At 39.0% G+C, this 25,388-nt stretch overlaps 1 protein-coding gene across 6 annotated transcripts in view; it reads right to left on the bottom strand.

Moving 5' to 3' along the window:
* The window catches only part of LRCH3 (leucine rich repeats and calponin homology domain containing 3), a 121,702-nt gene that overhangs the window by 35,325 nt on the left and 60,989 nt on the right, over positions 1–25,388 (bottom strand). For 3 of the 6 annotated variants that reach the window (XM_078854342.1, XM_073359112.2, XM_073359110.2), the window contains exons 7-18: positions 24,122–24,215; positions 23,070–23,190; positions 20,122–20,270; positions 17,110–17,186; positions 13,114–13,209; positions 12,588–12,639; positions 12,239–12,388; positions 10,425–10,472; positions 5,333–5,413; positions 2,541–2,589; positions 1,923–2,036; positions 1,109–1,227 (exon numbers count right to left, since the gene is read on the bottom strand). In XM_078854342.1, coding sequence (XP_078710468.1) covers positions 1,109–1,227; positions 1,923–2,036; positions 2,541–2,589; positions 5,333–5,413; positions 10,425–10,472; positions 12,239–12,388; positions 12,588–12,639; positions 13,114–13,209; positions 17,110–17,186; positions 20,122–20,270; positions 23,070–23,190; positions 24,122–24,215 — 1,150 coding nt within the window. Of the gene's footprint in view, positions 1–1,108; positions 1,228–1,922; positions 2,037–2,540; positions 2,590–5,332; positions 5,414–9,213; positions 9,268–10,424; positions 10,473–12,238; positions 12,389–12,587; positions 12,640–13,113; positions 13,210–17,109; positions 17,187–20,121; positions 20,271–23,069; positions 23,191–24,121; positions 24,216–25,388 lie in introns of all 6 variants that reach the window. The other 3 variants (XM_073359115.2, XM_073359111.2, XM_073359113.2) reach the window with 2 other exon arrangements.

The following is a 25,388-nucleotide window of genomic DNA, read 5'->3' as shown; positions in this document are numbered from 1 at the left end:
GACTAACAAATTTATTAGAGCATAAGCTTTCATGAGCTATAGCTCACTAGTCTCTAAGGTGCCACAAGTACTCCTTTTCTTTTTACATTTCTAGGTAGCTTTCATCCCAAAACATTCCAAACCACTTTACAGACACTTTAAGAGTCACTTCCTGCACTACAGAAATGCAGCCATCGCTGGGGTGAAACACCGCAGCAGCATAACAGACCATAGCATTTTTATTATTTATTATGTGTACTGTGGTTGTGTAGTGCCAGTCATGGACCACAGCTCCACTGTGCTAATTTCTGTACAAACACAGAACAAAAAGACAGTCCCTGCTCCTCAGGGCTTACCCTCTAAGGGCTTGTCTTCACTACCAGGGTAAATTGACCAAAGTTACGTTATTCCAGCTACGTGAATAAGGTAGCTGGAGTCGACGTAGCTTAGGTCAACTTACCCTGGTGTCTTCACTGTGCTGCGTCGACAGGAGACACTCTCCTGTCGATTTAGCAGGTCTTCACTAGACCCGTTAAATCGACACCCGCTGCATCGATTGCAGCAGCATCGATCTCCCTGGTAGTGAAGACAAGCCCTCAGTATAAGACAGGAGACAATAGGTGGATACCGACAGATGGGTAGTAAAAGGAAACATGATATTAGTTAGCAGTCGTCTGAGCATACCAACTGCCTAACCATTACCAAGCTTTTTGTAGGCATCATGGCAAGGGAAAGTTTTAAGAAGGGTTTTGAAAGAGGACAATGAGGTGGCTTTACGGATGTTTACAGGGAGTTCCTCCCAACTGGGAGGGGCAGCCTGGGAGAAAGCACAAAGATGCTCTTTAAGTCTTCAAACAAATGGGTGATGAACGCTGGCTTCATTGGCAATCAGGTGGGAGTGGACAACTTGACAGTGTATGAGGAGTGACATTACACAACAGGATGAAGATGAAGACTACTGTATCCAACTGGATTTTTAGATTGTGAAGTTACTAACATTTAATCTATCCAAAACACTATGGTTGGCACTGGTTAAATGAAGCAAGTCCAAAATAACGAAGAAACATTTGTCGCGTACTTGCAGTGAATTTGCTAAAATGCTTGTACAGTAGTTACTGCTAGTACACACCTTCCGCAGTTGCTCTGTTAGTTCCAACTCTTCCTCACGTTGCTTGGAGTTCTGCCTTGCTCTAGGGTCTGTAGAATCATTAGGAGGACATGAGGCAGAAGAGGGAGATGAAGCAACAACTAGAAAAACCAGCATGCAGGAAAGTGACAAATTGAGTTTGATTGGGAGGTATTCCTTTAATGCAGTATTACACATGCACAGTACGCAAGTTTGGGTATAGTACATTGCTATTCACAAATTGATTTCCTTCATTTGATTATTAATCTAAGCAAGGCTTAGATGCTGTTAATTTTCTTTTGCCCAATAAACACTTGCATAAAAAGGATTAATTTTAGATGATGAAAGTTGTACAAAGCTACATTTCAGCTAATCTTACTACAAAGGTATGAATTCTGGTATGTACTACAGTACAATGCAAAGTCTATAAAGCTGCCTTTGTCACTATCAAGGGGCTTAATAAATAGCATTACAATAGCCTCTGTATAGGTGAAAGTATAAATCCAGGAGAGCACAACACTAATCTCCCCACACACACACACCACAAATTTGCACATCATATTCTTTGATATTTGCTAAATTTATTTATTACCAAGACAAAAATACAACTTATTACAAATCGACTTATTACAAATAGGACTATAATGGCTTATTCTAAGAAAGTTTAGCGACTGGTGTCCACAGATAGGTCTCTAAAGCTAATTTCCTGAGAATAAAGCTACTGCCGCCAAGATAATTCAATTGTGCACAAAGTGGTTAACATGGAAGTTAATATAACTTTGTAACACAGTCCAGCTTCTCCAGCTCTATAACCTACCTTTGTTAATTTCATCCCTTACAGCTGCTCGGAAAAGGAAACTCTCAGGTCGCTGGGAAGGGTTTCTATAGGAAGGAGGAGCAGCAGGGCCAGGATACAGAGAGGAAAGATGGACTGAACAAATGTGGAAAGGCACAGGAAAGGAGAGGAGGAGAAAGAAGTAAAAAGGTTACGAGTTTAATAGGAAATGGGTTCAGCACTGTAATAATTAAAAGAACAAAATAAAATTATAACTTAATGACAAGATGAATTACAGCCATGCATGATAAAAGCATAGGGCAGAAAGAGGCATCTTCAAGAACACTTGCATGCTAAGCACATTCCATGCACTTTTACCAACCAATTGTTCCATTTTGTATTTAATGTGTCATTAGGGCAACGCCAATGCCAGAGCCTGGAAAATGTGGAGCCCCACCACTTCCCACAGAAGGTGCCAACAGCTCTGTGCTCTATTTACTTCTGTGACTCAAGAGAGAACTTAACAACAAATCAGACCCACAGACAGAGCAGTCCAGCTTATGGATAGGAATGACATCCTTAACAGTCTACTTATGCAAGCAAGCAATTTAACCTATTTTAGCCCTTCTTTTTAGACTTTTTGCACCTCTCTCCTGTTACCTGTTTGAGTAGTAGGTGAACCTGGTGATATAGTAGATCTGTCATCACTCTGTGGACAAATAAGTAAAACAGCATTAATGATCCTTATTGAGACAGGCTACGACTAGCTTTTCAGAAGTTACCATCCACCTAGACACATTTCAGAAAAAAAAAAATAAGGGAAAAAACAGCCTATTGTTAAAAAAAGATGTACAATAGGCACTTATTTTGTAGAACTGATGGAAGTCGTCTTCTTCAAGGAATAAAATGGTGAAAGAGGTATTGCTTCCGGAAAGGACAGCGGCAGTGTTGTGTTTGAATATTTTTCAGGGTGGGAACAGGGACATTACCTGTTTTTCAATTAAATATCATGCAAAACATGCAAGACAGCAGCTTTGATCCGAATACACAGCCCACTCTAAATCTTTGCAAGAGCAAAATTAGTATTAATTGAATTTCACTCTCCTGCCCACCCTCGGAGTAATATTGTAGTTAGAACTAATGAAAGTGCTGATTAAAGATGAGTTAATGATGGATTAATGATTTCTTGTGATTAAGATTTTTTCTGTTCAATATAATAAAGTTTCTATAGCAGATGACGATGTACAGGATAATCATGATTTATGGTAAGAGTAAACTTGTAAAGAAAAAAAGCAATGACATTTCCAGTAAGCTACAAGTCAGTAGATGTCTTAAGGGGAGATAAAATAGAAGAAATGGTGACAGGCAACAAGAATCTAAGAATCAGTCCATACAGGGATTGAAACCCTGCTAGCTACTGACATGTTTGCATGGTTTAGGCTCACTGAAGACAGGACCAAAAGCTAAAGCAACGTAAAACCTACTGCAGTTTAATCAGGTCAGTCAAGTTCATAACCTCTTAATTTCAGATTAGAAGCTGACAGACTAACACATATTAAAATAGAATTGTGGATCTGAGGTTTTTTTTGTTGGCTTTACTGGTGAATAATAGCTAGAGATACCTTGACAGATCTGAAGGCATTAGGCAGGGTGGTAGCATAGCCCTCTTGATTCAACCCTGACAGCGACTGAACACAGAAAGAAAGAAGGCAGTACCAACGTTAGCGAACAGTTGACAGGATGTGCCCGGGCAAAATGCACCAGTAAGATTAAAAAGGGCAGGTACTTACAAATGTTCAAGTGTTGCAAAGGTATTAGTGGGAAGAGATAAAAATGCCAGAAAATTTATTTGATAAATCTAAAATACAATTAAAATGTTCTATCCTCAAAAATATTAGTCCATTAATTTGAAAGATGGGATGTTTCATTTAAAACAAGAACACAATCACATCAAAAGCAGAACTAAGAACAATCATACTGGTAGAAAGCTCTTCAGTCATATACTGCACTGGTCACCACACTAACTGACACAGAAGCCACTAATCAGAAGGAACAGATTTTTGTACACTTTCAAAATACAAATTTCATGTTGAATTGAATAGGTTGTTTTCCTATTAACTTCATGAATGTGCAGAAAACAACATCACTTGATTGGCTCCAAGGCACAAGAACAGTACTGTGCCTATAAGGAAACACACACCAACATCTGATTATTTTCACAATGAAAAATTTAAAAAGTGATATTTGTGAGTTAAAAGCAAGCAAGGTAAATAAAATCCTAGAGACAGAAACTAAGCTATCAGAGAAGATGTCCGAAATGAAGCTTTTCAATGCTTTAGTGAGCAAATTGCCATCATATTTTAATAGATGTCAAAGAGGCAGAAGATGAACTACGCTTCATGTTTACACAGTGGTTCTTGCTTTTTCCTGGTACAAGTTTTTAAACCAACAGGTGCAGCTTGGGGACCAAAGTCTCGAAAAGCAATATTTGGTGCCCTTATGCTGGCTAGCTATGGATCCCTCAGCTGTTACGACTGCTCTCAAATATGTGCAATGAGTGTGATGAAAAGGCTATGGCCTACATCATCTGCTAGAAAACAAAGGAGAGTCGACATAAAGACACACTGACTATACACCCTGACTGCTAAGTCTTGCCCATGATTCAACACACAAAGGACCTGTAGTGTGTCAACACAGCAAGTTATAGGGGAGTCTGGATCAGGCACAACAGTTTCACTGTGGTTCTACCCAGTCCTACATTTTCCTGCACACATGAAATGCAAACTCAGAACTGTGCCCTTAGATTTTAAGTGGCACGAACTAGACTATATTCTTCAAGTTATTAGAGAGTATACTCAAAGCAGCACAGTTCAGGAGCTGGATGAGAAAAGAAGGGACCAGTACTTTACAAAACTGCTTTCAAATAATACTTGAACATATACAAAACAACAAAAGGTTACTACCTCCAACAACCATCTAGGTGTAATGCACACATACTTGTTTGTTGAAATCTTAACATGACTTACCACACTGCCCCTTTCGAAAAAAAGACAGTAAAAAGTCATCTCTTACAGAAGGTATTTGCAGGACCAGCCTTGAGCACAAGTATCTTGGTAGCCTTAGGGGCTCACAAAACAACTCCCTCACCACATTAATATAGTGTGGGGAGGAGAAGGGGTGTTGTGAAGCCTGGTTCTTGCCTGGGGCACAGTTGACAAAACAAGTAAAGAACCCACAGGCTTTTAAATAATGCCTAAAGAAAGGGATTTCCGCAGGCCCACAACATTAACTTAACACTTTGTTTCTATAAGAAAAGATCAAGTCATCCCTGACACAGGCTAACAGAAGGGCTTACACACAAATCACACACCCATCAGCAGGCAAGGGGGAGGAAACAGTGGTACACAAAAGGATAAGACAGCCACAACAGTAACACACTGCATGCTCTTCACCTGTTTGAGAGTCCCCGGCCTTCTTTTAATGGTAGCGGTGTTATTGTCAATCTCAAACACAAAGAGAGGCTCAAAGCCATTCTGTCAGGGATAGCAGAGGAAAGAGAGAGGAAAAAGAGGAGGAAGTAAAGTGAGACGAAGAACCATCTTGAGATTCAAAGACAAAGGAACCAGGATACTGGTCTTGGTGACAGGCTCAACAATTCATTCCTAAAATATACTGCTGTAAACTTTTCACTTGGCCTCCATGCTCAACTCTTATTACTGAAATCACAAGAACTTCCCCTCACTAGGACTAATTGCAGCATATAGGGATTGTACAGAGCAGATTCAAAAGAAGAACTGTGCCCTAGATGAATCAGGATATTACAATTTAATGTCTGTATTATGGGTGAATTCAATAATTAAGTATTTAAATACTGAAAAGGACACCCTCTGTCTGATAGTTAGAAAAATCAAAAATACAAGTTACGATATGGCTAAATCCTGCTCACTTTACTCACACAATTATTACTGCACTGCCGTAGTGCTTACAGGTCCTAATTGTGGATCATGGCCCCAACGTACTAGGTGTGTACACGCAATGAAAAGATGGTCCCTGACCCAAAGAGCATATGATCCAAGTATAAGATGAGACATGACAGGTGAATACAACAAACAGGGTGAGGGCCCAGGCAACCGTGAGAGGACAAATACAGTAAAAAGCAGCGGTCACAGAACAGGTTGAGACCTTGGTATTGTCAATGCAAGTAACCTCAGTTACAGTCAATGGGACTACTTTTGTGAGTAAGGCAAGCAGGATTTGTTTCTACTGTACAATTGACACATGGATAACAACCCCCTTTGATCCCACTCAGAGAACACCGATTTCTCACTCTCATTTTTTAGCAAACTTAGTCAGACTAGCTGAAATGAATCAGCAAGATTGAAATTCATCACAGTGTGCACATTTCCGATACTATGGCCTAACTCCACTTGTCATGGAGTCACCTTAATTCACACACATTTAGAAGAAATATACAACTTATCTGTACTACTGTTAGTGCTTACAGGAACAGTATGTGTATCTGTGCATTGTGAGGACAACAGACCTTTATAAAAGGAGAGTGTACAAACAAAATGAAGAACTACAGCTGAAAGTCTACAGCTTTTCACAGATCACAAAATTAGGCAAAGTTTATCTTTACAGCAACCATTCTCATGGAGGGCAACATTTACAAAGAGGCCCAAGGAATATATGGTGTGAGACTTCAAAAGAAAGCTGCAAACTTAAGTACCTTTTCCGTTACCACTTTCTGCACATGCAAGAAGAGCATAAAGGGGGGAAAAGCAAACAAACAAAGTTTTCCAATCAACCTGTAGGCATAGGTATGATCATTCTCAGTTCCTTACAAGCAGCTGAAACCATTATTTAGAGCAGCGGTTCTCAGACTGTGGGACAGGACCACAAAGTGGGTCGGAACCCTGTTTTAATGGGGTTACCAAAGCTGGTGTTAGATTTGCTGGGGCCTGTGGCTGAAGCCGACACCTGAGCCCCACCACCCAGGGTGGAAGACCACACCCAGGGGCTTGAGTCCCGAGCAGCGGGGCTCAGCTTACAGGCCTACACCCATCACCCCGCTCGGGGCGCTGGGGCTTGGGTGTGCTCAGGCTTCAGTCCACCCTCCTGAGGTTGTGTAGTAATTTTTGTTGTCAGAAGGGGGTCATGGTGCAATGAAGTTTGAGAACCGCTGGTTTAGAACAAAAGAAAAGCAACGTCTCAGTTTGCAGAGCTCTGACGTAATGAGGGAAATGCCAAACAAAAGGCCTTTATTATAGTTCTACATAAAACTCCATTGTGTTTAAAATAGAACACTAATCCCATAAAGCAAGAGTAATTGTTAGAGTCTCCACTAGAATAAAATTAGGTACTTTCAAATAAAATTTATCTGCAAGTTCAGAAGTGCACAATAATTACTTAGGTCAAATTCACTAAGATCCATATAATCATGCATAGTTTTTTAAAGCAGAGAAAATAAAAGTAATGTTTATTCTTCCCAAGTCCACCTAGACACATTTCAGGAAATAAATATAAAGGAAAGAACAGCTATCAAGAAGTGGGAATGAAGCATGTAATGCTCTCTGCATATCAGTGGAAGAAGTATGGAATGTACAAAAGCTAGCTGTGAAAGAAAAATAAATTTGCATTTCCAATCCCTAAAGCGGGTGAAAGTGACAGATGAAGCCTAACTAGAGTTAAAGTAGTTTTAACTCCAATGACAAACAACTCTTCTGGAGCAGACTGATAACTTGCCCAATAGCAAATATCTATTCTTTTTTAGAAACAGTACTGTTTTATAAATGTACATGCTACATTTTATGAAATTTCCATGGCTCAATGTTTCAATTACTCATTAGAAAAAGTTTTCCTGGTTTATATAATCAAAAGGCATAGGTATGATCATTCTCAGTACAAAACAATCTGCAGAACATGATGAACAGTTCATCAGAACTGGTATTTTCAGGCAAAGAGTACTGAATTATTATAATTTAATAATTCTGCAAAATAGTAAAAGAAACAGAATGGGGAAACCAATTGATTTAAAAAATTCCCTATTAGCCTGCCTGTTACTTGGTGACATATACAGATGTGAACATGAGTGAAGATATTAAAAGAAGTCCACAGTGATGAAAGTCCCATTTCTGAAATCTCCATGTGGTTATGTACAGCATATAAAATATAGTAGATTAATTTAATACCTCACCAGTAGAACAACAACATCAAATAGAAAAGATTCCCTACAATATGCCTTATAAATATATTCCAAACACCTGAAGTTCACAAAAACTGAATATCAACAACTGAAGAAAAATAACCTTTTCTGTTTAGTCCCGTCCCCCGCTCCCCGATTATACAAGAATAAGTAAAATATATTCTATCATCAAGTTTCAATTCTCCTGAGCTGCACTTGATAACCTTGCTGTACGCAGGAAAACTCAGGCAGAGAACTGAAGGATATGTAATAAAAAAATTAATCTGAGGCATGCAGTCATGCAATGGCAGGCAGATCTGATGCATTTTCTGTAGGCGATGAAAGGAGAAAACTACTGCATTAACTCAACTCTTTAGTTACTATGAATCTCTCTAAGGTACTATGAAAGGAATAGCATAAAACATGAATGAAGTAGCTCTATTGTTTAAACTTTTTTAAAACATCAAGAACTGGTGATTTTATACACACTTCCACCAATAAACAGTGAAACAGAAGCAAAGAATAATCTGTGACTTGTGAACTTCCTCTTCTGTTACCATAGTCTATGATGACTAAGACCCTAGATCCAACAAATCAGACAATGATTGGTAGGCAAACAAGATAAGGCAGGAGGACACATCTCCAAGCTTTATATTAATGTTGTGAAACTAAGTGTTACGTAACGTGCAGGTGAGCCAAATAGAAGGATGTACTAAAGTTGGACTGTTAATGAGGTAACACAAGAGACAAAGGAGTGAGGTAATATTTTTATTGGACTAACTTCTGTTGGCGAGAGAGACAAGCTTTTGATTTTACACTGAGCTCTTCTTCAGGTAACACTGCATTTTAGAAACTGTTCTCCAGCAACAGTTATATCATTACACTCTTATTAAAATGTTTAGCTTTTGCAAACATGGGAAAATTTCAGTGCAATAACACTGGATGTATAGCAGCTGGAAGGCAGTGCAAATGTGAATTCAGTAGTATCAGAGTTCATAACAAAATCACTTTGCAGAGAAGATCATCATGTTTTATGCTATTCAGATTAGCTCTAACAAATCTATCTAATCTGAGTGAATCATAACATCATGCTAACTCTATGTTCTAGATTCTGTCACATAAACAGGCCATTTCGTGCAGGGTTCTTACCACTAACAAGGCACTATCATCAGTGTGCTGAGACCTTCTGGATGGAAAAGGACACTGAGGAGGTGGGAGAGATGGAGGAATGTCAGAAACATACAAACACAATGACATAATATACAAACTCACACAAACATTCTGGAATACGGTGAGTTCCTTTATCTTGATAGCATTTTGGGGCAATTTTGCTATACTGTTTACAACGCAATATAGTATGTGTAACTAAACAATAGAAAATGCATTAATATGTAGTCACATGATCTGTGGATTAGAATGTGTTCGTACCAATTCAAGAACGAATTATTTTATTTTCTGTTGCTGTTCTTTTCCTTACTATGGAATTGCAAGGGAATCCTTAGAAAATATTAAAAATCAGAAGATCAAGTAAGAAAGGAGGAAAAACTATTTAAAACAGTCCAGTTTGCATAATTTTCACATGAAATAGTCAATTGGAAAATGCTTCTCAACTAATTTTCTGCATACTGTAGTCATTACAGCTTCCGATCGGATTAATACTGCCAACTAAAATTATCTTTCAATAGGACAAAAAGCTATTTTATTACTCTGCAGAACTTTGATGTGGAAAAATGAACAAATGCCATTAGATCAGGTCTGCTTTTAAGCCAGGATCTGTGTCAGCACAATGTGAGACCATTTGAAAAAAAAAACCAAAAACTCAAGTATAATTTAATTTATAATTTATTAGAATTTAGGTAATAAGAAGAGCAAAACCAAAGCTGGTATTATTTACTGGTAACACAAAAAGTTCTGATGCTTCATTTTCAGGGGGTAATTAGTAATCTAATGATAATGAAATATGTAAAGAAACGGAAGAGAAGACACTAGGACAGAAATGACTGTAACACAGAACAAGTAAGTGCTTACGTTAGTACTTCCAATAGAAAGTTAATTAACCTGCCGCACTGCTTCAAGAAGAATCTTAAATGTAACATGAAGTGTATTATATATAAACACGAAAAGCACCCAAAAGCAACACAACAAAACACACAGAGCACAGAGGAATCATACATGAAAAGGAAGGGAAAATATTCCACAATAAGCAACAAAAAGAAGAATTGTTGTTGTTTAGCTCCTGCACAGTTTTCTTTAAACTAACCACTGACGGTTACATCACAAGCAACAAACCGTTTCAACAGAGGGTTCTAAAAATCAGTGATAAAGTCAGCCCACACATTAATACATTTTGCTGCTCTTACCTCACTATCCAGAGGACTTTGCTTCTGAGGACTCTGGGATGCCTTTTGCTGCAGAACAATCAAAGGAATGAGTTAATAGGAGTTGATAGGCAAGCATAAATTAGATAACAGGAATAAAAGAGCAGTATTTAGAGGTGTTTTAAAACACTGGAAGCCTTAATTTTAAATAAAATAGGCACTGAGGAACTTTCAAGTTTTCACTAAACTAAACTTAGTGAATATTCTTAATCTAAAACTTCTACTTCATTTTTAAAACATTTTAATATTCAAGTTATACAAAAAGCACAAAATATTTTCCCGAACAGGAAGTACTTAGCTGAAGATATCTAATTGCTCATGAACAACAATGTTTTCATTCAGTTCTCTTTAAGTCTAGCAACGATTGTTCTATGAGAGTCAATTGTTTTGGGCACTTGTGTAAGCTCTTTAAACAGTTGTAATGACATGACATTGCTAACAATCATATATGCTACAATTCTGTGGAATTTTAGCACAAAAGCATGGATATGAAATACATCAAGTCTGAAAGGGAGCGGGGCTTGCATCTTTAACAAAGACAGCTCTTCTCCCAAGTGTTGCAAAGAGTCTGAGCTAAACAGGTTTTAATAGAAACCAGAGTTTTGAACGGTCCACTAAAATCCCTTCCTTAAAGTAGCTTCATACAGTACAAACACACAAAATGACAATCTTCTTCGCTTGCAGGTCATCCTTAATCATAAAGTATAACTGTAGCATTTTCTTTGTGATAGCTAGAGCTGAATGTGGATCATAACAGCAGTGGGTTGAGCTAATCACGGACACAAAAATAGATCTAAGGTGCGGAAATTGGTTAGACCACAGTCCCCTCTCATCTGTACAACCACGTCCTCATCTTCCAAATCTCTCCTCAAAGCCTACTTCTTTCTACAATTTCTCCAACAAGGCTAACCTTATCAAATCTAAATTAGTGAGAAAAGTGATGAACATAATGCACCCTCTGTGAAAACAAGACATTTCGTAACTGTAAACCTCCCTCTCCTCATTTCCTTAATATCATCTCTCCCTGCATCAAGCTATAGTTAAAACTTAGATTGGAAGTTTCCAGGAGCAGAGACTATTTCTTTGTTCTCTCTGTAACACACACTTATGGCGTGATATACCAATGTTAAATAATAATTAGAACTCTGTCTCTGTCATGGAGGTCGCAGAAGTCACGGATTCTGTGACCTCCATGATTTCTACAGCGGCCAGCTGCTCAGGTGGCCCTGGGGACAGCCACACTGGCCGCTGCTGGAGCGGCTCCACAGCCAGCCACACCGGCCGCTGCTTGGACGGCCCTGGGCAGCTGGCCCCAGGGACTGTTTGAGCAGCAGCCGGTTCAGCTGGCCCCGGAGCCACCTAAGCAATGGTCCTGGGGACAGCGGGAGCAGCCACAGCTCGGTGGCCTCAGGCAGTGGTCCCAGGGGCGGCTGGAGCAGCGACGGGGATGTGGCCTTCTTGGGGGCAGCCAGAGAGGCTACTGCTCAGCACCCCCTTCCTCCCCCTGCCACCGAGCAGCGGCTCCTCCCGGCCTGCCCCTATAGCCGTCTCTTCCTCAGAGCAGCGGCTCCCCCCAGCACCCCCTAGCTAAGATTTAGTCACGGGTATTTTTAATACAAGTCATGGACAGCTCACAGGCAATAAAGAAAAATTCATAGCCCCGTGACCTGTCCATGACATTTATTAAAAATACCCATGACTAAATGGCAGCCTTAATAATAAGCCACACAATTCAATTTGTGGAGGATCCAGGAAAGGTACATATTAGACATCAAGTAAATACTAAAATGACTTACTTTGACAAAGTCAAGCACAGCATCCCTCTGGATCTGTTTCGTCCTCATCCTGTCCTCCTCATACTGAAGTGCTGCAAGCTGGGCTTCTCTCCGAGTGCGCTCCACTACGTGCTCTCGCCTTCGGTGAAGTTCAGCATCTGTATGAGAGATCTGGAACAAAATAATTATCCACTGCATAACAAAAGAAATGCATTAAGCTGCAAGACTGAAGATAGGTGCAAAGGGAGCAGTGGGGAGATTACAGAGCTGCAACACATGTTTCTGTGGATCAAGTGGGTAAAAGCAAGTTAGTTTGTCATAAAAGAGAAACACACTCAAAAGAATAAAGCAAAGGTGTACAGTGTATTACCTGATTGTGGTTGCTGGACAGAGACAGAAGGTAAGATGAATCAGCTGGGGCTCTGATAAACAAAAAGACAGCCATACAGAGAATAAGTATACTTCTCTCATTAATTAAATCATTCTTCACACACCAACGGTCAACAATGATAAGACATCCTAATCAACACTGGATAAATAACTATGTTTTGTAAATTAACACACAAGTTGTTAAATCCAACTGCAGCAATAATGATCCAATATCTAATAATTTCTTATTATATCACAGACAATGGACAGTAGTTTGTGTCACAGTTCCAGTGCAAAACCAAAGTCCTTTTACAGCTGAAAGTGTATTGACAATAGTGTGAAATTTGGCTTATCTCAGAACTATATTCAGAACTTAATAACCACTATCTGACAGTTTTCAGTAAGTTACTTATTTAACTGTCTTTAAGACCTTTTTAGTTCAACCCCATATCAAGAAGCAATTATCAGGCCTATTATTGAGGAGATACTTGATTTTAAAACAGAAATCACATGCTTCTTTTCACTACCTCTCTGTCTTGTCCACATAACTCCTTTGTCCTTGGTGTCGCTCTCTGTCCTGCATCAAGCTTAGTGTTTCTGGTCTTCGTAATTCATCAGTATCCCTGAAAGTAAACACAGATTGGGAGGTTGGTTATTGATGCATAGAAATGGCAAACAAATGTAACTTTTTTTCTAATTATCAGCTGCTTATAAAAGTAAATGAGTAAACAGGTAACTTCCGATAACATTCAAGACTAAATTTAAAGATGACCAAAGCAAGGAAGTTCAGATTTAAGGCTAGGCTAACAACTGTTGTAATATATATATAAAAGCACTCTAGTAATATCACTATTGAGTGCAACGATTTTAAAAGGTGCAAAAAGACGGAATTTCTGTTTTAACGCTGACTTCTTGGGTTTTGGAGTGTAGCTAACTCTGGGAAGTTAAAAAAAAAGTTAGTTAAAAAAAAGTCAGTGAGGAACTTCATTATTCTCTCTCACACTTTTAGAACAAATCTGCTCAGTTCCTTGATCAAAAGATTATTTTTTAACAGTCAGTGTTGCAAACTCCATCTGAGTCCTTTCTGTCTCATATACAAACACAGAAACAGACATCTGTAAAGACCTTAGCTAATAATTTGTTTGCTTGTAAGTGAGGGAGAACAGAACACAACTTGAAACGAATCAATTAAATTAAGTGTCCAGTAACTGTGTCAGTAACAAAAGAAGGTATACGCAAAAAGCATCTGAGTTTTCACTATGAATTGTTCTCTGGTTTAAAACATAAGGCAAAAGATTTTTTAAAACAGGCACTTAAGTAATATACGCAAGACATACCTCCTCAGGTACAAACAAAACTGAGCACGCAAAATATGCAGTTGCATGGGCAAAACAGGTAACTGCATTCAAATGGGTAACTGTACATGTTCCACAAGGATGTATTTTGTGTACACAACTTAAGATGCCTATTTTTAAAATTAAGCTCTATATGTAGGATACTATACGTGATGCACCCATTACTGTGTTGGCTGGCAGGAAGAGCACTGTGTCAAGCGAGCAACAAAACGCAAACTCCATATGCAGATCTAAGTAGCACATAGCACTGCTGAATCAGGAACTTTTTACAGACTGCACGCTTGTGCAAGCTGTATTTAACTAGCTACTCTTAAGATGAAGTCTGAATTACGTCTAGCTTTACAAGGGCTTTAATGGCTCCAGTGTGCTTGGGGGGGGAGGCTTCTTGCCAAGGCATTTACAGAAAATTGTTGTGGGAGCTTACGTGGTTGGCACAAGCAAAATATTCCAGTACTATGAACTTCATTATACAAAAAAAAATATTGATTAATTTTGCACGGTGATTTTTCCTTAATTTTGGAAGCAACAACAATATGGTCTGTTTTTTTAGTATCTTATTAAGAATTCTATTTCACAGCAGTGTAATAAGAATGTGCTGCAATTTAGTTAGATGCTGGATTACAAGCCTCTGCTTAAAAATCGGCTGCCGCCCCGAGTTACACTTTGAAATCATCTGAACCCTACTGAACTATATAATTTCCTTTATTGTCATTGCAGACTGCCAAGATTTGTATACGTAAATAGAAGGTCTCTCCTGTCTAACTAGACTTGTCTTGTCCTATTTTCTTCAGCTGTGTCATGCAGTCCAATGTTTGTGAAGTCTTGTAAGTTATTTCCATGTAAAACACAAATCAAAAGGCGGGTAAAAAGAGTCTTTCAGACCAAGTCATCATTTGTGGAGAAGATGGCAGGCTGCTCTATTATTCAGAGTTTACTGGTGGACACGACAGGGTAAGGAATGCTGGCACATGCTGAATTAGTTACCATCTATGATGTCGGTACAGCTGACACACTAATTGAACATGCACACCAACCGCATGAATCAAAATTCCTTAGAAAAATCTATGAGGGGTAGTTGCTTCCCATGTACATTAACAGCTTTTGAAAAAAAATCTCCTGTTCTTAGTTTCAGTTTCCCTATAATAGCCAGAAGAGATAGGTCCAATTTAAGGGACTTGCCAATTCCATTTCAAAAATTTGCTTCTAGTTAGGGCATACAGAGTGAAGTATCCAAAACCAGTGTGTGTCTTACTCAGAGTTTCTCAAATGCGGCCACCAGGGGCTTCTCTTGTGGCCATTGCCTCCTGGGTGAGGGGTTACCCTTCCCCAGGGCCACCAGCAGGGGATGATCTACGTCCCCTTCTGGAGCCACAAACACTGTAGGAGCAGGCGGCCAGCGTGAGTTTCCCACCTTCCTGGTGGGGCTCAGGCTTCAGGCTTAAGCCCTGGGATGGTGGGCGACAGGCTCTGGCCATACAGCAACAGGCTCCATCCCCCAGCTGCAGGAATCCAGGCTCACCCCCCACACATCGCCCTCTGGCCCCCACTGCCTCCTCCAGTCCCTATCTGTGCACCAGGGCCCCAGGCTCCTGCCCTGGGCTCACCTCCCCCACCTCCTTTGACCCCCCCCCCCACCTCCCCATCCAGGGCTTCATTTGTCCCCCAGCTTGCCAGGGCTGAGTAAGTAAGTCTAAAAAAAGAGCAACCAAAAAAAAAAAGGCAAAACATGCAAAGCACCTTATTTGTGTTTCTGTTCTGTTTAGGTCCAGTAAAGAATAGGTAACTGTACATTATTTTTAATTATGGAGTCTGCAAAAAAAACTACATAAATTACAAATGATTTGGACACATGTATGTGCATATTTATTTGTTTTTTCTAAAGTTAATTAAGTATTTTAGGAAACACTGTCAGAGCAGCCACCAGAAAAAGTTCGTGGCCGCACTCTGATGCCACCCAAAAGTTTGTTGTGAGACCCCCTGCTCTAATATTACTATATATAGCCAAAACGATTTTTATCCTGCAAGTCAAAAAACAAAACCAACAACTTTCTGCTCAGTCCCTGCATACCCAGTTTTAACCAAAAGCAAAAACCGCTCAGTGACCTATCAAAAATGACAGAACCTTAACTTCAACTGCATTAATGAGGCACTATAAATACACTGAATTATATCTCCTCTCCTTCTGCTCTTGTCTCTGGGCATCCTTCCATTTGACTCCCTAAACCTGAAATACTCTTTATCCTGCCCACCATGTTACCATCCTCACCAACTCTCAGTTTAACACACACTTCTTCCACAACTAGTATAAACCTTACTATTCCAAACGTGACTATCCAAAAAATTCTGTGTAACCCTCAAGAAGCTTGCGTCATTAATTCATTCCAAACAAACATATGATTTTATTAATGTAATCCTTGCTTTCCTTTCCTTCTAATCTCCCTTCCTCCATGGCATTTGAGATTTTGTCTATACTAGCAAAATGCACTTGTTTCATTTAAAAACTGATCTAACTAAACCATGGAAATGCCTCATATAGATTCACTTAAACCATTTTAATCCTTGCTTATACTGATTTATTTTAAATTCAGAATTTATATAGATTTAGCTTGCATTGATAAATTGCCAATTTAAGCTAAAAATTGATATTAGCATGAGTTAAACCAGTTTAAACGTATTGGAATTTAAGCAGATAGATTTTTAAGTCACTTTAGTTAAACCTGTGAACTTTTGTACTCTAGGCAATATTTTTGTCACCTTACCACATCATTCCTCATTTTAACTAGACTGTAAGTTCCTGGGAGTGGAACAATATCCCGTTTGTAAAGTGTTGCACATTTCTGACTAGGTAGTAGAAAACTGCATCCACTGTTCAATGTCACTCAATGCAATCCGTAATGTCACTTTCAGCTACAATTTCCCCAATCTACAGTATTTAGCAAGAGAAATGTATGCTCTTCTGCCAAACTGGTCTACTTATGAAAAGAAGAGAAATGTTTATGCAGGTATAAATATCAGCCACAACTTCAGAGTGAAATCATGTGTTGGTTTCGAATTATCATGTAGATCGTAAATATTTCAGAGTAGGGCACCTATCTTACACATCTATAAAGTATCATGGATGCCACCGGCACTATCATGAATAAAGGCACTTTCATCAGGTTCTTCTACCTATTTTGATGCAAGTATCGTCTTGTATCTTCTGTTCTCTGAAAATCTCTGATGGGTACTGGCTTTACTGGTGAGCCCTAAGCAAAACAAAACAGAAGACAATGAAGTTAGTAATGTATCCAGAATGCTGTATGTGCAAGTCTATGAATTTCTATTGTACCAAACTAGGTGTAGGTTCCATCAATTTGTCTAGATCCAAATGTGTGATTACTGGTCATTAAGATGTCTGACAAAGAAACAAAATAAAACACAACCCATGGAAGATACTGGAAATGATGCAGAATCATTTTTGTACCTTGCATATAATTCATTGAAAGTTGAACTTCAAAATTAAGCATACCTGTTGATAAATTATAGTATAAAAACAGAACCAGCAGGCTATGTGGATGTATAAAATAACTAATGTAACTTATAAGTTGTATGGTGTTGGAGACCAAAGTACACATCTACAGTTTTAGCATACTCTATTCCAGGCTCTTTCAGACAATAAGATTCAACAGCTGGTGTTCTGTGATGATACCATATAGACAAACTAGAGAGACAGGAAGGAAAATGTTAGGAGAAAGTCAGAGGAGCTGAATGAAAACACTGGCTGTTCAGTTTTGGATATTAAGTCAGTCATCCTTTTGGGAGCAGGAGTATATTGCCCTTGATGGTCAGTTTTATAAAACTCATCTCAAAATCCATCGGTATTGCCAAATACAGGTATTCAGGGCTAACTTGTTAGTACTAATTCACATACAGATGAATCATAGATTCATAGAAATGTAGGCCTGGAAGGGTCCTCAAGAGATCATCTAGTTCCTCCCCCTACCTGGCCCCCTCACTGAGGGAAGATCAAGTATACACAGAAGTGGGCACTGATATACTGAATATAGTTATCTACCCCTTAAAATAGATTAAACCCACTAAAGTGAGATCCTAAAATGTTTTTGGTTGCTTTACCGTTAGAATTAAAAATAAATAGGTGAGCTTTATAAATTAAAATGGTACTCATGTTAGTTTATCTCTAGGATGAACCAATGCATTTTTACTATTAATTTTTAAGAGGTTGTTTAATTTTGTAGAAAAGTTTATTTTGTATCACTAATCTCGCTCCATAAAATTCACTTCTCAACGAACATTTCAAACGGTACACTGTCCCCTTGACTTGATATTGTGTTTGTGGCACTTGCAGAATCAATATATTGTCAATGGAAATCTGGGTCACTGCAGATTTCACTAATGTAAGTAGGAGAATGACAAAGTGGACAAAAATAAGGACACAATTTAGGACTCCTAAAGAGATACTGACAAAATAAAATAAAGGAAATTAAGAAAGATCTTTACCTCCTCAAAGCATTAAAACAACTTATGAAGGAATAGATAAATTTTAATTTGAGCACAATGTGTATTGCTTAAGTGCTTCAAGCAAGGTAAAAGATTATCTGAAACAGGTTGCTTATGCAGTATGTAAGATTACCTTTGTGCTGAGACTCCTTTACACCTACACACAGGGGGATGAATTTAGATTAGCATGACATAGAGAAGGAAATATCACATTGCTTAATGCTTCCTGAATTTAATTTTTGTTTTATCCAGAACCTTTACAATTTTCCACTTCCTTGTGTCCAGACGGTCACAGCAGGGATCAGTTTCTCTTGCCTTATGTATAACAGTAGATGTGATAACCAAAAGAAAGGTGTTTTCCAGTTGCAGGGAGTTATACAGTTTTAAAGAAACAATCATGGAATTTTGGTCAAGTGCACACTAATCTATATTCGATCACAAGGTACTAAAATTAATCAAGGTCTCAAGACAATTGCATTGTAACTGTGTTGGAGTGATCACCCCTCCCCTCAATGCTCATTAGGAACTAGAAAAAGAGCAGTAAAAGCAGCAAATAGTAACAAATGATACTACAAAATATGTAGCAAATTAGGGGAAAGCAAATAAGAAGCTCTTCAACCCATTCTGGTGAAATGAGTGCTTGTGGTCTGACCCACAATGCAACTTAAAATGCTACTGCTGGACTAGTGAGATCGCTCAGATTTCTGAAGTGTGCCATTCCAGCTCAAATACCACAGACTGCCTTTAAAACAGAAGGCCACTCAAGGATAGAAACAAAAAGTACATTGTTCAGGTTTGTCTGCAATGACGACAAAGAATATGGTTTTTAAGACAAAAAAAAAAGCTATAACCTAAGGATGCTTAGTTTTTAGCCATTTGTAATCAATTCTCCTAACAGGTTTTTAACAAACTTTAATTAGCCCTATTTATTGCCCATTTACTGTATCCTGGGATTGACCTCATAAAAATACTGTGTCACACAGTTAAACACGGAATTTTTGCTCAAAACTTTGTGGATATGCATTCCCAGTTTGTATCCCTGGTGATTTTACAGAGCATTACTCAAGATGTTAACATGGAGCAAGCCATCATCTATTACAAAATATCAGACTTTATAGCAAATCCTCTTTTTCATTTAAAATCTGCAATTACAAGGGATGCCCAGTCTGGTAAATGTATTGGCATTTAATTTACAATCCATAGGAAAGCCCCACCAAATTAACATAGCTGAAAGATCCCTATAATAAGTCCTTGTGCTGGCAGAGAGCAAGACATTTGCTATGTTTTGACCTCAAACAAGACAGCATTTACTAGGTATTACCAAATGAAGGAGACATGAGTGGTTGCCTGGGTGCAAGCATGTATGGGAAGCATCAACTTTAATATTTTCTGAGGGAAGGGTTCCTTTGGGAACCCCATTTACTCCCCCCACATCCTGCAGGAATTTTGCCTTTGAACAGAACTCAATACAGCTGCCCGTAGAACCATTCTGAGTGTCTGAGCCAAGTGTAGTTTGTAGCAGCTCAGGACTCAAACTCAGATCCTCCACAAGGCAAAGCTTGTTGCTCCAAGCCAGCTGTCACACTGTGTACCAAAGTAAACCTCTACAGACAAGAAATATTAACACCATCACAAAGACTTTCATTGGTATATGAACTTAACTAATTTAAATAAAAGCACCACCTCATGAGAGATTCGCCGTTGTTCAATATATGCCATGAATTGTGAGCTGAGGCTCTCTGACTCCATGCACTTGGGTTGCCTCACCTCTTCCTCTTCCTCTTCAGTGGCACAGCTATCAATATAGTCAATCTGATCCAGATCATGTTCCACTAGACACACATACACAAAGGAAACACCCAAAATTAGATGAGCAGTGGTAGAAAAAACATAGCAGCAGTCTCAGCAACTAACGTCTGATTTCACTTTTCCTCCACCTGGGAAAGCTTAAGCTGACATCTTTTGAGTTATGCCTGGTTCACTAATATTTGTTAAATGTCAGATTTTGAAATAATCTTAAACAGATTTAAAATCAATGAGGAAAAATATTCCAAATGTAACAATTTAAAAGATATGATTATATGTAGTTTCTTAATTACTGCAAAAACAATGTCATACTTCCCAATTCATTGTTAACAAAGGCCATTGGCTACAATTTTTACTTCTGTATCATGGACATATCTGAGAAGCAAGCAATTTACAACCAAATAAACATATCATTAGAGTATACTGATTAATTTATCTAGGCTCCACTTAGCTGCATACTTTCTCATTAATAAAGGCAGCTGAGGAGAGCCTAGGTAAACACTTGCGCAATATGAAATGTCAGACTCTAGACAGAGTCTGATGACAATAAAACAGAGAATAGCGTGACCAAGTTAATTGCATGAGGTTGCTTTAAATATGAAAAAGGTATGTGGTAAAGAAACAGACAACAAAGAAAGCAATACAAAAAAAAAAAAACCTCAGGCTACAGACATTTTATTAACCAAAGAGGAAGGAAGGAATTAAAATCAGGGAACCACTGAAATTAAATGAGTATGAAGTACAGGGTACAGTTCTGCTCTCATTTCTGCCCATGGCCATGTTGCTATCTGGGGCATTTTTTATTCATCACTGCTTTTGTAGGTTTCTGCCCACGGATTTCAAGTGTCATGACATTAAACAAACAGCCTAGTGAAAAGCACTGTGCTAACAGATCGGACATCCAGAGTCAAAAATACCCTGAGGACTTCCATCTCCCTTTCTCCCTGCCACCCTTCCACACTAGGTCTTCATGTCCCACACTTCATCATCTCTTATCAGAAAGCTCGTGTTAGCACAGATGAAGACGACATGGGGAAAGAGAGGTGATTAAGAGGGGGGTCTAGAGGCAGGTGTTTTGAAAAGGATATCACTCAGGATGAAATGGCAGGCACTAGTTCAACTCAGATTACCTACTTCAAACATTATTGCTTCCTTGTTTTTAAAATCCTGCAAAAACTTGCTCCTGCCTTTCCCCCGTATATTATCACTCTCTATTCCCCATTCCTCCTTGTCTAGAACAGGCCTCCTTTGCCTCACCACACAATCTGGCTACTGTAAGTGCTAGAACCATCTCCTCTGAAACTCCAGCCATCCAAAACAGCTTCCCTGGATCTTTCTGCCTCATTGAATCTCCACCTCATTTAAAATCTTAAGTGAAAACCTCTTTTCTCCCTTAGCTATTTAAATTTAATTTATCTCACTCTCCATTAATATTATTTAACAGCTGTGTTAACTCTAAAGCATTATGAAAGACCATGTGTGTGAAAAACCAGTTAACAAGAAGTTGATACCATAAGCAGGGCTGGTAGCACTGTTTGGTACTAAGGCTGCGAGACGCTTCCTATGTAAGATCTGTTTTCAGTTGTTCATAACTTTGCCAAACTGTCTTTACTGAAATTTTGCATGCTGGGTGTCTACCACAGGGGGAAGAAAATTAATTTTCAGACAAAATGGCTCAGCCGTTTATGAGAATGAGGCTAGGGAAAAATATATTGCAGTAGAAGGAAGAGATTAGAACAAGGACCTGGTGGAGAGAGGGAAGAGACTGAGACTAGTGGATGGAGAACTGGGGTGGGAAGACTGGGACTGGCTGGGAAAGGAGATTGGGACTGGGAGAAGACTGAGATCAGATGAGGAGCTTGGGGAGGAAGACTGGGACTGAGAACCAGTGGGGTGGGGGGAGACATCTGATGTGGAGCCAAGGTGGTGGTGGTGAACTGGGAATGACTAAGAGAGAGACTGGGACAAGAAACTGGGGGAAACACAGAATAGAAGAGGAACCTAAGGAGGGAGAATGAGCTGGGGAATATGGGTGAAGAGATATTCTTGGAGGCCAAGATGGAAGAGAGAGAGAATTCAGAGAAGAGAAAAGGAGCCCAGGATTACCAAATCTGAGGAGTGGCAACTGACTGAGTAGACAAAGAGAATAGAACCGGCACAAGAAGCCAGGGGTGGAGAAGAGACAGGCCTGTGATAGGCACGGGTTGGAGGGGAGACAGCAGAAGGAGTCATACTGGGAGAGGGGGGCCGGTGAGACACAGAAGGTTCTGTGCCCGCTAGAGAACACCCCCCTCCAGAGCCTGGAATGGAACCCAAGATTCTTGAGTCTCACCATTCCTCTGCTGCTAGCAAATAGCTGTGAAAACCACAGACAAAGTGTCCCATCCCCCTCTAGTGCTGGTCCTCACAGAGGATGACAACCTCCTACAGTTATCAGTTACTCTGTCAGCTCAAGTGGCAGAGGTCTGTGCTCCAGATCTAAAGATTCCAATCCTGCAGATGACTCATGAGTGTGTCAATATCATGCAAAAAGCAGCATGTGATCACGTAATTAAAGATGGTATCATAATGCATACGCAGAAAGGGGCTGAATTAAGGTTGCACAAGCAACCTTACCTTCGGTCTTTTCTAACTTTTCAGTGCTTGATTTTGGAACCCTAATAATGTTCTTTAAATGTAATTTGTGTGTGCAATTATAAATATATTAAGCCCCCACCACTTCTTTCCTTTAAAACAGCAAATTACCTATAACTGCCAAATATACATTTTGGAGCTTCAGTTATAACAACCAGCTGAATAATTAGCTATCAAAGACTGCTATTTACCTCCACCATTAGTTACAACAGTGCTCCCTCGGTTTTCCTGGTACTCTCTCTCTCTTCGCAGTCTCTGCTCTTTAGTGATCTCTGCCACTCGCAGAGGGAGGTCTGAGAACTCATCTGTAGGCTTTATAAAACAGACAAAAAAAAAAAAAAACACTCTCTCATCCTGAGCATCATCTTTCAGTTAGTTTTCTAACTTGAGCCTCCACTCCACCTGTCCTGCTGCATTTTGCTCCCTAAAACTATTAATTTAAAAGAGACACAACTGAAATGTACTGTTTTTAAAATAAGGTCGATTTAGGACCTCTCTTCCATGAAGAGTCTGTCTATAGTTTTAAATTTATTTTCCCTCTGAAATGAATGCATATGCTAAAAACATTCCAGGCTGGATTTTGAAGGCCCTTGTAAACACCAGGCTAGGATCACAGTTCGCAAGAGCACCCCAGGCCTGGGTTGCAGCCATTTGCACAGCCTCCCCAAGAGGACAGAAGAAGCTGGCTCCTGTTTCTTCTTCCCAGTACCCTTCTTCCTTGGAGATCAGGTCTTGCTTCTTCTAAATGGTAAAGCGACAATCTATTTGGCCATTTGAAAAAGCTACATATAAAATCTTATTTGGAAAATCTGTGTTCATTTAAAATCTCTGTTTACCTGATTTTATTTTAATGAAACAGAAGCTCTTGAGTAATGGATAAAGATAAGCTATGCTAATATAATACAATAAGTAGCTCATCTTTTGTAAGTTTTCTTATCACTTGTTTATATTAATTCATTTCTACAAAGTGCTCTTCTGTATTTTCTCTTGGGTTTACACTTGTATTTTGATTTTTAAAATGTTTCAATAAAAAAATATTAGTAAAAGAACAAAAGATTCATTTAATATAAAAATGGTGCTAATTCTTTTTCCAGGAAATCAACAGTAATCTGTGAACTATGGAAATTACATTTTTTATTATACATAAGCATCACTCCTTGAATATTCTTCCAAATCTATGCCTTCATTATTTGTTTCCTGTACAAGTATTGCCACCCAACAAAAATAAAGCAACTACACTTACTTCGTTCCCTGACCATCTTTTGTCTCCGCTGTCCACACTATTGAAACCAGAATCTAGTGCTCCATACGGACGACTGGAGTACAGTTCCTCATGGCTGTCAAGCAGATAATTTTAGTCACTATAACATAAATGTCACTGAAAAATTCTTACTCGTGACAGAGCTGAAAATGGAATTAACTATTAAGCAGAGCTGAGCGGTGTCCACAACACGTTAGAAGTTGTCACATGGCATTCACCATGCATAATACTTTCTAAGAGGGTATATTCTTCCAACTACAAACATTCCCATCTGTTAGCCAGCTGACATGATGCAGCTGCCTTATGCTTTCAAGAGCTGATCTAAGCTTATGGCCCAAACAATTCTGACAAATGGTTTTTTTGTTGGCAAACTGACCTATTAAATTCTCCTTTAGCAAGTCAGTTCATTTTATGTTACTCAGGTGTTTTAGTTGAATGACTCTTCCCAACCCCAAAACCACTTTTTCCCCATAGGGAATCACACAACCATACATTTATTACACATACATAGAAACGTATAGGAATGAGCATGCGCCTCTTTTAGGAGAAGTATGACAACAATCAAAATGTATACTTAATGCATGATACAGAAAAGAGATGTATAGTTAATCTAAAATACTCCATAAAATACACCACACATTTCAAATGAAATATATCACCACTTGAATGATATACAAATTTAGTTTTCACTCATTAAATTGACTTGTCAACGACTTGCCTAGACACAGACATTACATATGTGCAATGAAGGGATGAAAATATAAACCATAACATAAGGGGCTGTATGCTGCTTTTCCTGCTCTAAGTGGGTACAGAGACTACACAGTTCAGCAGCGTGGCCATCACAGATGTTGAATCTGGCAACTGCTGCAGATAGCTACAGCAGCAGTATAACAATGGGACTTGTCTGATCCACTGCAGATAGCATTTCACAACGGATCAACTGTCCTGCTGGCACTTGATGCCTGAGGGAAAACTGCAGCAAACAGCAATTACTGCATAATACACTAGAAAGAATTTCAGGAAGCTGATTGCTCCACCCAAGCATAGCTAATTGTAGGTCATTCTCTCACTAGTATTGATCTCTAGTTGTCCCTCTGTTTAAAAATCCCTCATCCAGGAAACAATTATTTTTAAATGACTGTTATTACTATTATTTATGCAGCACCATAGAGTCATGGTGCTTTACAGAAAAAAGTGACAGGCTACAGTCCTGAGGAGTTTGCAGTCCTAGTTAGACACAAGGGGT

Source organism: Lepidochelys kempii, chromosome 9, assembly GCF_965140285.1.
Source record: "Lepidochelys kempii isolate rLepKem1 chromosome 9, rLepKem1.hap1, whole genome shotgun sequence".
Classification (NCBI taxonomy): Eukaryota; Metazoa; Chordata; order Testudines; family Cheloniidae; genus Lepidochelys; species Lepidochelys kempii.
The sequence above is the reverse complement of the archived record's forward strand: the minus strand, read 5'-3'. Positions and strand labels throughout refer to the sequence as shown.